The sequence below is a fragment of the Macadamia integrifolia genome, unplaced genomic scaffold, assembly GCF_013358625.1.
Source record: "Macadamia integrifolia cultivar HAES 741 unplaced genomic scaffold, SCU_Mint_v3 scaffold_56A, whole genome shotgun sequence".
Taxonomy (NCBI): Eukaryota; Viridiplantae; Streptophyta; class Magnoliopsida; order Proteales; family Proteaceae; genus Macadamia; species Macadamia integrifolia.
In genome coordinates this window covers 403,934-419,930 of record NW_024870669.1, presented here as the reverse complement: position 1 = coordinate 419,930, position 15,997 = coordinate 403,934, and the positions used below count along the sequence as shown (strand labels likewise).

General features: G+C 38.5%; 2 protein-coding genes across 6 annotated transcripts in view; both read right to left on the bottom strand.

The window, feature by feature from the left end:
- Positions 1–1,544: 1,544 nt before the first annotated feature.
- On the bottom strand, positions 1,545–5,954 carry LOC122071671 (uncharacterized hydrolase YugF). 3 transcript variants are annotated; one of them, XM_042636055.1, is made up of 8 exons: positions 5,773–5,913; positions 5,378–5,672; positions 5,015–5,122; positions 2,739–2,850; positions 2,540–2,633; positions 2,239–2,416; positions 2,094–2,163; positions 1,545–2,012 (listed from the first exon to the last, which is right to left on the bottom strand). In XM_042636055.1, the coding sequence occupies exons 2-8, from the start codon at positions 5,467–5,469 to the stop codon at positions 1,701–1,703; spliced, it is 966 nt and encodes a 321-aa protein (XP_042491989.1). In that variant the 5' UTR covers positions 5,470–5,672; positions 5,773–5,913; the 3' UTR covers positions 1,545–1,700. The 3 variants fall into 3 exon arrangements, with proteins under 3 accessions (XP_042491989.1, XP_042491987.1, XP_042491988.1); XM_042636053.1 differs by having other exon boundaries at positions 5,436–5,954; XM_042636054.1 differs by lacking the exon at positions 5,015–5,122 and having other exon boundaries at positions 5,436–5,948.
- Positions 5,955–8,327: 2,373 nt separating this feature from the next.
- The window catches only part of LOC122071695 (E3 ubiquitin-protein ligase CHIP), a 94,357-nt gene continuing 86,687 nt past the window's right edge, over positions 8,328–15,997 (bottom strand). For 2 of the 3 annotated variants that reach the window (XM_042636084.1, XM_042636083.1), the window contains 4 exons: positions 9,281–9,414; positions 9,010–9,169; positions 8,817–8,927; positions 8,328–8,734 (listed from right to left, as the gene is read on the bottom strand). In XM_042636084.1, the coding sequence (XP_042492018.1) occupies positions 8,609–8,734; positions 8,817–8,927; positions 9,010–9,169; positions 9,281–9,414 (531 nt within the window). In that variant the 3' untranslated portion in view covers positions 8,328–8,608. The remainder of the gene's footprint in view (positions 8,735–8,816; positions 8,928–9,009; positions 9,170–9,280; positions 9,415–15,997) is intronic. The other variant, XM_042636085.1, reaches the window with a different exon arrangement.

Sequence of the window (15,997 nt, the reverse complement as noted above, 5' to 3'; positions counted from 1 at the left end):
TCTAGAAACGTCACCTACGCCAACGCCCCAGACAATTAGAAAATATGCAGCATCGACTATAAGGGACGTGTTCCCGAACTTGATTACCAAGCTTGGTTACAACAAGATTTTTCCTTTAAAAAATATATATATATATATATATATATATTTTATTATTATTATATATAAGTTCCATGGGATTTCTTTGGGAAGTTGGAAAAAATTTTCAAATCAAATACCAACTCGTCTTTGGAGCCCTATTGCAACACAAGAACCTGAGAGGCATGATTTGTTTCTCGAGGAGAACTATAAACAACCCAAAAATTTAACCCTTTTTCTCTATGGATAACCACTCCTTTTTCTTAACCAGCTCCCCTCCCTTTGTTTATACAGGGGAAATGGTTGTCCGATGACTCTAGTCACCCCTCTCACTCTGATTTTTTCTTGTTTTTTTAACCATCATCTAACCCACCACCCATGTCCTCAACTACGTCCAAGTCCATGTCCAACCAACAAAAATGCTGGTTTTCATTTCCTGGTGAGACATGGCAATAATAGAGGTTCTACTTAAGAAAACCAATGTATATAATTACCTCTATATACGCAATCATAGCGTACCCAAAAGAATTTCAAGCATTTAGAAGACCGATATGGCTTAACCCATCCCCATTTGTGCAGATAGGGTACCTTATGAGAATTGACTTCTTCTGTACTGTGAATTTGCCTCCCACAGACACGGAAAAATCATCATACATGTAGTAAAGGAAGTACAACAACAACAACAAAGCTTAGCCTTATCACAACTAAATGAGGTCGACTACATGGATTCACAAAGCAAAAAAAAAAAGGGATCTGCATTCCTCATAGGAGCAATAGTAATGCACAATAAAGGGCTTACTAGAAACCACTGCATCTTTCACAACATTTTACCCAACTATTATCAGCTATTGTGTAATACATGCAAGGAGCGCAAGGAAAGCAGTCTACTTAATTAGTGGCTTTTTGACAAAAGCAGATCTGCTTAGTAAGTAAATATCTATGCTCAAATATCCTCTGTGATAATGACAAAACGAAGAGAAAGTAGAAAGAATCATTAAAGCCCACTCCCTAAATTGCTCTAAGAGAACCTGATCAATGATCAGAAAGTAAATAACCACTATATCAATTGATAAACACTAAACAATCACCATAACAATATAGAGATTAGACTAGTATTTCAAATTTTTTTTCCCCCTCAAGCTAATTGTTACAACTGCTTATCCCAAAAGCTCGAGTTGGTAAGAAAGGGCCATAGCAATATATAACACGTTACAACAACCCCCCCCCCAAAAAAAATAAAAAAATAAAAAAACAAGTGCACATGCAGGCCGACACACATAGCTCTGCTCGTAACACCATCATGTGGCAACGAGGGGGGCACAATCAACATGTAGGGGCAAAACAACATAAAACACAAACCCCTCTCACACTTACCAGGGATTGAACACCCGATCTTCCGTCTCTAATACCATGTTACAAGCTCTTATTCCAAAAGCTCAAGCTGTTAAGTGAGGGCCACAACAATGTATACCAACACATCACAAAACTAATTAGCCCATTAAAACGAAGAAAAGAATGGAAGGCTAATTACCATTACCATGTCTATGATACAATTGGTTTTCCATAGGAATGATGCCTCTAGAATGCACAAGACTAGCAAATTTTCAAAGCACAGAGCTTACTCATGAAGTTGGAAGAGTGGACAACCAAGGGAGCAACTTTTTATGGACGAGGTCAGGCCTGTCATCATGGGGACAGTGCCCTACACTTTCCAGAACACAGAGGCTTACATTTGGCAGCCTAGATGGCAAGGAAGAGAAGTATTTCCCTACAGGCCCATCCAGAGGAGTAAATGGATCTTGATCACCCCATAAAACCAGAACAGGGAGAGAGATTCTTGGCATTAACTGCACTGGATTTGGTCCAGGTGGACCTGTCACAATGGAAATGAATGCATCAAGTGCCCCTTCATCATCAGCTGGTCTTTTGATTATCTGCATTTTCAAGAACACTCAAGCATTTAGTCACTATGACTAGTTGTTCAATATGAATATTAAAGCGAAGTATTAATTTACCTCCACCAGATCATCATCAACAGACTCTTTATTTCCATATACAGACAATAAGATGTTCCTCAGACTCCCTCTGTACCAGCACAAGCATGAGATTTCTGTGTTCAGCCACTGCAGGTAGGATATACAACAAGGAATAGGCACTTACCTCTGCTTGACACGTTCAAAGATTGTTGACGCGATGCCCTTTTGCTTCAGCAATAAGTCAAACAACCAAAGCAAAGGCAACAACAGTTTGATTCTCCAATCATCGACAATGGCCTTATTGTTCATGCCACCAGCACAATTTAACAGCACAAGCCCTCGAACCAGGCCATGCCTTGATTCTGATTTCAGAAAAGAAGACACATAAAAGAACATTGGCATATTTCAAGAATCATGAGCAGTACAATGTGATCCATTTACAAAAAAAGTGAACATTCTTTTCAGTCAGAGCCTTTCGAAGATACCTGTGGCAGCTATGACACAAGCAAGGCTTCCAACAGAATTTCCCATCAGCACAGCAGGATTCCGGATGATTTCATCCAAGAAATCCAGGATGAGCTGTTCACATAAAACAGGTGGATTAGCAGAAAAGAAGAAAGTCAAAAAGATGAAGGAAACTTACAGATAGATAAAGCCCCTAATAGGGCATAATAAATCACATACCTGAGCCCATACTTCCATTGTATAAGCAAATCCTGCTGGCTTATCCGAATCACCAAAACCAATAAGATCAATGGCATAAACAGTGCAACTTTGAGATAGCACCCTGATATTCCTAACGGCTCCGTAAAAAATAAATAAATAAATAAATCAAGGATGAACTTTGAAGGGAAAGGCATAGAACAGTACCACAAAAGTAGATGAAACCAAGGTACAAGAAGCCCATAAAATGACCATAAGAGAATGTTATCAATTTTCGATCTCCCTCGGTTGAAGTGTATGGAAACTAAATTGAAAAATTACAAATGATATGAACAGTAAACCAAAACAAAAAAGTAGGAAAAAAACAAATAATGGCTGTTCAACAGGAGAATCAATTGACAAAGAAAAGGGCACTCAGATAGAGAAATCAATCAAGCAAGGAGGTGGGAAGTGAGACAAATCAAGAATGGTCTGATAGAAGTCATTGAAGGCTGGGTTAGGAAGGGAGCACAGAAGGTAGATAGAGGAGAAACTCTTTTTTTTTTTTTTTTTTTTGGGGGGGGGTGGGGGGGTGGGGGGGGTGTGGGTTTGGGGGCAACTTAAACTCATGCTCAACATACACAAGAAGATTTATGGCAGCAGAACTTGGGTGCCACTAAGCTGCAACTTGGGACAAGGACTCATGACATTATTAAACAAGGTAAGATCAATACCAATGCATGAGAAGGAAGAAGAAGGAGAAAGAGAGAGAGTCGTAGGAGAGAGAAACCCTTCCCATGACTTTGAAAAAGTGTATATCATGGGTAGGGTAAGTGTATATTAATAAGTAATAAGTGTTATTACTCTATAGAGTCGTAGCAGAATACAAAAAGTAGCTTAATGTTAAACCAACAACACTACCCCAAGAAGATCAAACACCACCATAAATGGTGAAGTGTCACCACATATACTAAATGTCACCACACACACACAACTAAAACCTTAACACTCCCCCCCTTAAGCTGGAGCATAGACATCACCAATGCCCATCTTGGAACAACCAAAAAAGTTGGATGAAACAAAGCTTTACTGAGCATATCACTATGTTGATTCACAAAAGACAAATGGAGTAGAAATCAGTTTCCTCATTACTACATCCCTCACAAAGTGAGGGTCAACCTCAGTATATTTGGTCCTCTTGTGGAAAACTGGATTGCTGGTAATGTAGATGAGCCATTTGATTATCACAAAACATAGTTATAGGTTTAGTCACCAGAAACCCCAACTCTTGAAGAAGTGATTTCAACCACATTAACTCAATTGCAGTTCAAGCCATAGTTCTATACTCAGCCTCAACACTAGACTTTGCTACGGTATTTAGCTTTTTACTTGTCCAAGTAAAAAGGTTAAAAGGTTACAACTAATAAAAGTACAATAACCTGCAGTAGATCTTCTCTCACCTTCAACACCGCCCAGTCAACATCAGAGTATCAAACCAAATCAATATGATTATTAGTTCTATAAATAAGACCTTTCCCTGGAGCACCCTTAAGTTACAGCAAAATCCTACAAGAAACATCCCAATGAACCTTCTTAGGTGATTCCATAACCCAACTTATGACGCCAACAACAAAAGCTAGTCAGGTTAGGTAACAGTAAGATAAATAAGTTTATCCACAAGTCTCCTATATTGTTGCTTATCTATAAGTTCCTCACAATTATCTGCCCAAACTTTTGATGTGGGTCCACAGGCGTATCAATAGGCATGGATGCGAGCATACTAGTCTCAAACAAAAGATCCAACACATACTTCCTATGAGAAATGCTAATACCCTTCCTACTCCAAAGCACGTCAATCTCAAGAAAGTGCCTCAAAGCACCTAAATTTCTCGTTTGAAAATACTGATGCAAAGAAGACTTCACCTCCACAATACTAGATATAATAATATCATCAACATACAAGATCAACACAACCACCATGGGTCTCAACAACGAATAAAAAATGAATGGTCAAAATAACACTTGGTGAATCCACATCCAGAATCAATAGAATTGAACTTATCAAACCAGAATTCAGGCAATTGTTTCAACCCATAAATCTCCTTGTGCAATTTGCAGACTTCATAGCATTCTCCCCAAGAGCAACATACCCACAAGAGGTTGCTCCATGTGAATCACCATATAAAAAAGAATTTTAATATCTAATTGATATAATGGCAAATCAAAATTAACTGCCAAAGAAATGAGCACCTAAACAGATTTAGATGAGCAAACACGAAAAAGCCTCAAAATAATCAATGCCATAGTTCTGAGTTTACCCTTTAGCAACCACACGGCTTTCAACAAATCCATCGGCATTATACTTAAAAGTGTACACCCAACAACACTTCATCTTTAGCCGAAGGTAAATCAACCAAGGACTATGTCTGGAAAGAAGTTAAGGCATACATCTCCACATCCATAACTGACGAATTATTTGTTATAATAATAATAATCACTCTTATAATAAATACGAATTCCTTCAAAATGATCTTGTTAGAAAATACGAGAATTATTTGTTATCAACTGTGAAACTAACTTCGTTACTCGAAATATTATTAGCTATTAAAGGAAAGATGTTTAATAAAAAAAAAAGAAAAAAAAAAAAAAAAAAAAAAAAAAGAGAAATCAGAAGGAAGAACAATTGTAGTTCGTAGGACGTGGAAATCAACGAACGGGTTTTGGGGATGTGAATCCAACCTGCGCCAATGGGCGATAGAAGCTCCAAAGCCATGAACGAGAAGAAGAGGAGGTAAAAGGGAATGATCTTCGGGTTGGACTCCGTCTCCACCAAGTGGAGGAGAAGCAGGATGAACAAAGTAGTTGATGACGTGGCCCTTCCATCGCCATTTATTGCACCTCTGCCTTATCTCATTCACGTCTAATACGGTACTACTGCTGCTGCTGCCGCCGCCGCCGCCGCTGCCGCCTTCGCATCTAATTGGAGACGCACACGACGACAGAGAATAATTTATTATGAAACGCTGATGAGGGAGAGAACTTGGTTTAAAGCGATGAAGTGCCTGCCTTACACTACCTGAATATGAGGGACTGAGCAGACGAAGATGACGAGATGAAAGAGGAAGAAGAGTGGGCGTTGCTGGGAAGAGCAATGTTGGACTTGGAGCACGAATTGCTGTGCCCTTCACCATTTTCCTTATCCTAATTTAAATTTCAACTTTGAACTTTCAAGAGACAATTAATTAAAAGCACACTAGTGCCGTTTTTTTTAAAACGGTAGAAACGTAAATGTTCGTGTTTTAAGCAATGGGAATGGAATTGAAAATATTTGATAAATCATATTTTTTAAAGTCAATAGTAATCCGTAAAAAAATGATTATGAGTCGTTTTAAAAACGATGAAATAAGTTGGGTTATTTCTTGAATTATAAATAGGTAAAAATTTCAATTTCTGAAAACAACTGAAACGAAATAATTTTATCAAACATTTTTTATTTCGTTTCTATCATTTCTAAACATAGAAAAAACAGAAACATGTTTCTTGAAACATTATTAAACGGGCCTACTTTACTGTATCCAAAAAATAAAAAAAAGGTTTCATGGAAAAATACGAAACTGAATGGTGTCCAACGGATTCCGATCCATTTTGGATCGGCTGGAATCGGTCAGGTCAACCTCTGCAACCCTCCCTCCCTCCCTACCTCCCTCCCTCTATTCCTACTTCCCTTGCCCAGTACCCACCCCCTCTTGTGTCTTCAACTGTCCCTACCAGTCCATTGCCCTCTTTCCCTGCCACCTGTCCAATGTGCCCACAATGCATTGGACAAACAGGCCACGTGGTCACCATGCATGAATTTGCAGAATTAGTTCAGAATGACCGATTCACTACTCATTCAATTTCTGAAGCGCAAATCAGGAGGAAGGAATAGTGAATTAGATGCAGCCGATTTTCGATCTGATTCTGATTTTTAGAACCATGCCCCTATCCCTAAATCATATTAACATATTTTTTTGGCATGTATTTTAACCAAAAACACACGACCCAACCCCACCAAAGATGAAACATTGTACTTCACCATTATAGGGGTACTTTCGTCAAATCTTTTTTTTTTTTTTCGGGACAATAGAGATGTAAAAGGATCGAATACTACCTGATGTATCATTATCCATACTCAAATTTTCAAAATATTATCTGTATTAAATCAATTATTCAGTTGAAAAGCATAGTTGAAAACCTAGATTTTGACTAGGAAGAGATTCCTGAATAGGGTCAAAATTTTGAAAAACCTTATCAAGATTTGTATAGACTCCGCTATGGTGAAAAATGACAAAACTTGATCATGAATCATCAAGTCAACTAAGACTTGCTTTTTACGAGTCACAATCAATTTAGCAAGCCTAATTATATTTTAAAGAGCAAGAGAACGCTACCCATAAACATAAGTGCACATCAATAGATACGGCCAATGGGAAGTTGTGCAGTCCTTTCACACCCGCTATGTCTAGGCGTACACACAAGAAAAAATGTATATATAACATGAAAAATAAAACTAAGTCATAGTTGACAACTTGATTATTGAACATGTTTGCAATAGTATAAACTCTAATTTCAATGGTAAGTGATTTCGCTTTTCTAATTTTTTCATATATATATATATTGATATTATTATCAATTTATACATATTTATTATATTTAATACAAAATGACTCACTTGACTAAGTTTGACTAGGCCAAATCATCAAATTTTCTGAAAGAAAAATCAAGTAAAAAAAAAAACCTGATTTTCCAACTACCTCAAAAGTCTAAAGCAACTCTAGACTTAAAATTCCATTAGTTTATCAGATGTCACGCAATTGAAGATATCTGTTCACACTGGCAACAACTAGCTCTCTCCGAATCACACCCACTGGTTCCTTCTCTTATTTCTATTTCATCATTAGCGAAAAATAATGGAAAAAATTCTCCTTTACTAAAGCGTAGAATTCATCTACCATCTTAGGGTCATTAATGTCTTTTCGATTTTCAACCCCTTAAAGTACGAAGTCAATAATAGCCTCCACCCCTTGCGCAAAACTCTCTCGACACCATCTGAAAGCCGCGGTCAAGGGAATTCCCTTCACCGTGGCTCAAGGAAAACTCGCCCAAAAATAATTCAGGGCAAAGGGCTGCGAAAATCCAGATTTCTAGTCATTCCTACAGAAATCAAAGAGAGAAACGAATGAGGTTCAATGGGTTCGAATCAATCTGAACTTTCAGAATCTACCGGTTTTAAGACCCGATAATCAGTTGAAAATCAAGGGCTTTTGGTACCTTGATAGTGTTAGAAACGACTTTTGAGGCTGAAGTCAAGTAATTTCTTGCCTAATCAGTTTTCTCTTCGGCAAGAGGAAGGCTCCCACAGCCCCAAGCACTGGAGGAAATGAGAAAAGGCAGAGAAGAAGAAATGACGAAGGGCCCCACAGCACAGCAAGAAGATAGTTGGTCGTCTGGTCTCTCCCATCTCCAGACCCTTGAAGATGGTGGACGACGAGCCGAGGAGGAGGTAGCAATGCAGTGGAGAGAGACTCTACGGTCTTTGTGGAGTTGGAGGAGAAGGGTTTTATAAAGTCCTATTTGAAATTACGTAATCCCTGCCTCAAGATACGTACTATACAAAACATTAACTATGAAACTGGGTACTGAATCACCACCTGTACAATATAAATGTAGACGCCATCATGTGATCAGACTAAAGGAATGATACAACAGAAATATGGAACCTTAGAACAGCAAACACCTGATGATTTATCGCTTCAAACACCAAAACACGAAAGATGTGCAATGAAAGTCGTTTGGCCCTGGAACCCAGGCTGTAGCTTGTTGAGCACAAAAATCAGTGTTCCATGAGACCCTGCCCTTGGTCAAACCCACCATCAATCCATCCTGTAAGCCCAACTGTGGTACTTCAGAAAAGCTTGCACTGCTTCCTTGATAGCCAGATTTGGAACCAGCTGGTGTTGCTCAAGTGGTTCCCGAGTGACTGGATCAAAATTGCCAACCTAATTCAAAGTTGAATTAAGAAACCCACAAGGAAAAGCATTGACCATATTAAGAAAATGCACCTAGGAAACTGGAAATCACCTTCTGAAGATGATCAATGATCACAGCCCTCTCATATGTTACTCCACTTGGAGTGATGACGGGATCACGAAAGATATCAAGAGTGATTTTACAACATAGGTAGTCAGGCACCTAAGGATTTAAGTTAGCCCCCCAAGAAACTTAATGCAAGACAAGAAAGTAATAAGGAGTGTGCTCAATGTACGCATATCACCTCAGTTGGTGTATCAGCCTCTGCAGCTTTCCTAAACAGTTCCTCCAAAGACTTCAACTGTTCCATATGTGTATTCTTAGCTTCGCCTTCACCCATTACATATTCCCCTCTAGAAGCATCAAGTTGATATTGCATGTTTAGAGCATTTTCACAAGCCTCCCTGAAAAAATTAAACCACATTAACTAAGTGGAAAGATGAGACTAAAAGCAAAATGGAGATGCAAGTACCTCGGCACAAAGTATCTCCAAAAAACTCACTGAAGAAACATACTTCAAGCTTTGCAGCTTCCATGTTCGTTCCGTCGATATATGCTCCCACTCCAAATATTTTGCCTTGGCAAGCTCCTGCCAGATTTCCTCTACCATATAACTTTTAGGGTTTGCGCCCCTCCCAAGATCCAAGGCCTATATAAAGAAGTTGATTAACTTAAATAATTTACTTGCTAGTGCAAGAAACAAAATCAATATCTCAAGTCCTAGCATGCTTTTAGGTGCACAATCTCATTACTTCATGGTTTGACACCACATAGGGAATAATGCTCAAAGCCCTTTGTAGAACACCTTTTCATCTATAATGATTTTTAAGATGGTTCAAAACAGAGTTATTTTCACACAAATGTAACGTAATTAGCAATTAAACAATTTCATGTTTTACCTATTGCGTTTGCACGTGTGTGTCTGTGTGTGTGTGTGTGAGAGAGAGAGAGAGAGAGAGAGTATTATTTAAACAAGCTGTGGAATACCCCAGTCCTCCACCCTCTACTACTTTCCTACAGAATGGACGCCAATAGCGATCAAATCAAAGCCTTTGAGAGGATTTTCAGCACCACCCTAGGAACTTCCTAATGCTAACAATGAAACTCTTCACATGTTCACAAAGAATGATGGTTTTGCCCTCTCAGACTCGATTATTATACCTCTTATGGACTAGCATTCAGCCCATAAATTTTTGTATTCCATCCATTTCATGCTACTAAAAGGTACAGAGGCAACAAGGATTTCTTGGAAATCTTGGCACCTAAGAGACAAAACTTACGAAGTATTCGTAGACATGATTTAGGAGAAAAGAAAAAGGAGATAGTATGAAGGAAAAGATCCCTAAACAAAAACCCCCTTGGCTTAAGATAGTAGCCATGTAAGGAATGGCTTCCTTGTCTGGACAAGGAAACACTTCCGATGATGGTGGTGATAATGATGCTAAATTAAACAGAAGAATGTCCCTAGCAGAGGATGAGAAATTGCTTCTGTAATCGATGGTTTTTTTTTTTTTTTGAGCCACGTGGAAAGCTGAAATGGTCCAACTGACCATTGGTTGGATGGAGCACCCCTTGGAGTGCTTACATATCAGATTTTGTATGCCATCTCAACTTTATAGCCAACCATCTAGTGGATTTTCTCCTAATACACCAGGAAATAACCTCACCAATAGATGTAGGACCCGTGGCGTTCAACCACAGACCAAAAGACTCCTCACAACTCAAGGTGCCTATCTATAAAGGCAAATAAGGTATTTCACCCCTTAGGGGGATTAGGGTTTCATTACATCTACCCTATAAAAGGGAAAAGAGGTCAATCTCTCTCACACACTCTCTCCACTGCTCCAATAAATTATTTGTTGTCTGAAAATTGACTTAGGCATCGGAGCCTCTTGGCTGGAGCACCCCTTCGGCAACCTTCTTTTTACCATTTTTTTTTTTTTTTTTAAAGTCCCTCTCCTGAAGCCAACGGTCGGATTTAAGCATCAACAGTGGCATCGTCTGTGGGAAACAAAGGAGCAGTGGTGAGTGAGAGGTTTCGAGGAGATCTAACCGGAACCTTTACCAGCCACAACCAATTTCCTCGGCTTTCTAAATGGAACAAAGGGCCCGTTTGATAACGTTTCTACCGTTTCTGTGTCAAGAAACGGCAGAAACATAAATTTCCGTTTCTGGGAACAGAAACGGAATTTAAGGTGTTTGATAAACCCTATTTCTTTACGGTTACAATGGTCCGCTTCTCTTCTCTGCTAACCCATGCCTAAATATACATCACGGATCCTTCGCTTCTCTTCTCTGCAAACCTCTACAACTCTCCAGAGATGTCATTGCTGCAGACGGAGAACTGACTAAAAGCTTCGGAGAGGATAAGGAAATCGGATGCAGCTGGTTGCTCTCCACAGCGTGCTCTCAGTCTGAAATCAACAACTGATTCCAACAAGTTCTCAGACGCCATCTCCAGAGGAAAAGAGAGGGAGATCGTTTGGAACATAGTTGTCAAGGCGACGCCTTGGCGTCCAGGCGTTTTTTTAGGGGCAGGGCGAGGGACGCCATTGTGTACGTAGGCGTCGCCTTTGGCGCCGTGGACGACTTGGTAGGAAAGGCGAACGCCTTGGGGTTTTTTTTTTTTTTCCCCCTTTCACTTAAGTATTTGTTTTTTATATTCTAATTGTAAACTTTTTATTTGATGAAGTACAGGTTTTTAAATGGTGTGAGATGCATGGAATCATTTTACCCCCTTAAGTGAACAAAAAAAATAAATAAATAATTGGTGGTGGGGGGGAAATATAACATGAAAGGGTTAGAATTTAAAACCCTCCACTGTTTCTCTCTTCCGATGAAGTGTCTCTCTGCGATTAAGTTCTCTACGCCTCTAAACCTAGAGAACCTGCGCTGGATTCATTGATTCAACCGACCGATTGAGATTGAAGTTGGACTTGGCTGAAATCTATCGTTCCCTCCTTTGTTTCAACTTCAGGTATGTTTGCATTAGATTTTTTTCCCCTCCCTCCTACTTCGTCTTCTGCTTCTTCGTTTGTGAGTTGCGACTGGTTTTTTTTTTTTTTCCCTCTCCTTCCTCTGCTTCTTCTTCATCTGCGGCTTTTTTTCCCTCTCTTCTTCCTCTGCTTCTTCTTCGTCTGCGGCTTTTTCTTTTTTTTTTCCTCTCTTTTTCTTTCTCTCTTCTTCCTCTGCTTCTTCCTATCTCTTCTTCCTGTGTTTCTTCTTCTTCTTCCTTCTTCTGGTGTCGTCTGTCCTGGCAGCCCTGCTGCTAGTGGCTAGTGCTTTTTTTTTTTCCTTTTTCCCCTCTGCTGTTCTCGAATGCTTCTTATGGAGGCTGCTGGTTCTTTCTATGCTTCTTCTTCTTCTTCTCTGCTTCTTATCCTGCACTGGCAGCACCGCTGCTAGTGCTTCCTTTTATTTTCCCCCTGCAGGTAGACGTAGACTGTAATCTATATTATGAATTTATGATTGCATGATTACTACTGTTGTGCATTAGTGCATTAGTGCTCTGCTTTTTCTCTTATGAATTTTTTTTACTACTGCATGATTCCTTCTTCTCCTGCTAGTGCATTTCCCTATGCTACTGTAGATAGACTGTAGTGCATTAGTTATTATTTTTTAGATTGTAGAGTGCATTAGTGGCAGTGCAATGCTTCTTCTCTTATGAATTTTTTTTTACTACTATTGACTATTGTGCATTAATGCAATGTCTTCTCTCATTTTTATTTTTTGTTACTTAGTTTCTCTTGTTGTTGTTCCTTATATTTGTGTAGTACTGTAGTTTATTCAAATAGATATGGCTACTAGTGGTAGTGGCGGGCCATCTGCTAGCACTGGAGCATCAACATATGATCCAAGCAAAGATCCAACTAGGAAGGCCAAATCAAAAGACCCCGGATGGAAGTATGGATATTGACCAGATCTTAATGATAAGAACTTAGTGCGATGTACACTTTGTGGAAAAGATACCAAAGGAGGAATCAAAAGGCTTCAGCAACATTTAATTGGTGGGTATGGAGATATATCAAAGTGCCCAAAAACAACTGCAGCAATCGCTAGAGAGATGCATGAAGCTATCATGTGAAATCAGAAGAGGAAGCCTAATGTATTTGATGAGGATTATTCTGTTGATCATCAGCAGGGAGAGGATTTGCCTGAAGAGATAGAAAGTGGAGGGCAACTCCAGTCTGGTGCACCAAAGCCCCCAACTATAGACTCCTCAATAAAGAACCTTGTGCCAAGCTCTGGGACATCTTCCAAAAAGAATAAAACTAATGTTATTACACAAGTTGCAGTAAAGGGTCCGATAGATTCTTATCTTCGACGGACTCCTGAAGAAATAGTTGGTGGGAGGAGGTCTAAAAGTTCTACCCAAACAACAATACAAAGCAGCTTAAGATCAAATGCAAACAGAAAGAAAACTAATGCATATGTTGCAAAATGGTTTTATGAAGCTGGCATCCCATTCAATACAGTCAAGTTAAGGAGCTTTGAGGAGATGGTTGAAGTCATTGCACAGTTTGGGTCAGGATATAAGCCCCCTTCTTACCATGAGTTGAGAGTGCCCTTGTTATAGGATGAAAAACTCAGATTGACTGTATCAAGAAGAAATATAAAGATTATTGGAAAAGGCACAGGTGCACTCTTATGTCTGATGGGTGGACTGACAAGAGAGGTAGACACTTGATTAATTTCCTTGTCAATTGTCCATTGGGGACTTATTTTATGGGCTCTGTAGATGTATCTAGTGAGTCTCAATATGCAGACATGTTATTTCAGCTGCTTGATAGTAAAATTGAAGAATTTGGGGAGGATAATGTGGTACAAGTAGTTACAGACAATGCAGCTAATTATGTTGCAGCTGGTAGAATGTTGATGCAAAAACGGAGTAAGCTTTATTGGACTCCTTGTGTAGCTCATTGTTTGGACCTCATGTTAGAGGACATTGGCAAGTTGAAAGCTTATAAAACAACAATAGAGAGGGAAAAAACAATGACAAGTTTTATCTATAGACATTACAAACTTGTTGATGCTTTAAGGAAAAAGACAAATGGGATAGATCTGGTGAGGTATGGAGTTACAAGATTTGCTACCTCATTCTTGACACTACAAAGTTTGTATAAGAACAAGGATGCCTTGAAGCAATTATTTGTATCTGATGATTGGAATAGTTCTAAGTTGTCGAAGACAAAGGCAGGTAAGAAAGTACTTGAGACAATACTTGCACAAACATTCTGGAACCGTGTACTAGATTGCTTAAGAGCATCCCAACCAATTTTAGTTGTCTTGAGGTTAGTAGATGGTGATGAGAGGCCTGCATTGCCTGAAGTTTATTTGGCAATGGAAATAGCAAAAAAAAGGATAAAAGTAAATTTTTCCAACAAAGAACGTTCATGGAAGAAGGTGTTAGCAATTATTGATGACCGTTGGGAGGTCCAAATGGATCGACCTTTATATGCTGCTGGCTTTTACCTAAATGCTAGCAAATATTTTGACTACATCAATGATGAGAGACTCCCTTTTGAAGAATCATGTAAAATACAAGATGCATTCATGGCAGTTATTGAAAGAATGGTGCCCGACTTAGCTGTGCAAGACAAGATCATACGTGAGTCTCAAATGTACAGAAAAGATGAAGGTAGCTTTTCAAGGATTTTGGCTATTAAACAACAGAAAGCCGGTGAAGGAGCATTGGATCCTAGTAAGTACTAAGTATTTTTTTTTTATTTTAATAAGTATTTAACAATATGTGTATCTAATTTTTTTCTTATATATAGTCTCTTGGTGGGAAACACATGGATCTTCGGCCCCTACACTTCAACAATATGCAATACGCATATTATGCCTTTGTTGCTCCGCTTCCAGTTGTGAGCTCAATTGGAGCACATTTGATTTTGTAAGTATTTTTTAAATATTAGTTTATAATTATACTTTTTACATCTATTTCTTGACTTAAAAAAAGAGGTATTTATGGATTCAGATTCACACCAAAAAGAGGAATAGACTAGAACATCAGCACTTGAATGATCTAGTCTATATCCAATATAATTGTCGGCTTCATTCAAGGTTCCAAGAAAGAAGGGAAAAGGGCAGCAATTATGATCCATTAATTCTTGATGAAATGAATTGGAGTAGTGAATGGATAACAGGGGAGCAAGAAGATGGAGATTTAGTCCATCCTGGAGACAACCTCACATGGGGAGATGTTGATAGAGCAGTTGGTGCATCTACATCGGTTGGGGGTCGTAATTTACCTAGGAGGGCTCAAGGATCAACAAGTGCAGCCAATATTTGCTACACACGTCGTGGTAGGGGGAGGGCCACTGTTGAGGAATCGTCAGATGATGAAGTTGAAGAAGAGGTCCACGATGTTGTGCGTGATGATGAAGATATTGAAGAAGACTTTGGTGATGGGCCAATTGATACTATGAGTCAGCAACAACAAGAGGGAGAAGAAGTAGATGTTGATTTGTTAGCTTGATTATGGTTAAACAAGAACAAAGTTTAGCTTGATGGTTTATTTTGTTGTTTTGAAATTCATAATTTCATACTTTAAAGCTTACTAAAGTTTAGCATTTTGGTTTATTTTTATGTTTCTCAATTTCCATTAGGTGTTTTTAATTCTCCCCGGGTAGGATTGGAACCCATGGCCTATCACCTATCATGAGTCATGACTCATATATTAAGGAACAAGGTTTCTCTTGTTGCTTAGTGCTTTAGTGTCACTAACTTATACGTATTGATTGACAGGGGGTTAAACATTAAAATATCATGGTTCATGGACTCATAGTCTATGATGGACTTTGTGGATCTCGTTTTGGGCATCATAGAGGTAAGTATATTTAACTACATACTTAAATAGTTAAATATTATATTTTTTATAATATCTCATTAGGAATTATATGTTGTTATGCCTTTTGTTTTATTTATAGCTTTTTTTTTATGAATAATTTGTTCATTTTTTGTTGTGTTTTCTCATGTTAGAAAATATATATCACTTTGCAATTTGCAATTTGCAATTTGCATTGATATGAATTACATGTTGAATGTTGATTCTTGTCTCTTGATGTTGCTTAAAGTGTGTACTTTTTTCCCTTGATGTTGCTTAAAGTCGTGCTTCTTGTATTTTGATATAACTTAAAAGCTTGATTTTTTACAAGCAATTTAAAATGAAGTATATCATTGTTATACAGTTATACTAGATATAATAGATATATTAAAAAAAATAGTAA

Bases quoted from the DNA above. Each gene is read 5' to 3' on its own strand.
- LOC122071671 (XM_042636053.1), bottom strand. From the start codon at position 5,887: ATGGTGAAGGGCACAGCAATTCGTGCTCCAAGTCCAACATTGCTCTTC. The intron at 2,851-5,014 runs GTAAACTCAGAA...CGGAGCCGTTAG, and splicing joins AGCCGTGTGGTTGCTAAAGG to GAATATCAGGGTGCTATCTC. The intron at 2,013-2,093 runs GTAAATTAATAC...TTGAAAATGCAG, and splicing joins TTGATGATGATCTGGTGGAG to ATAATCAAAAGACCAGCTGA.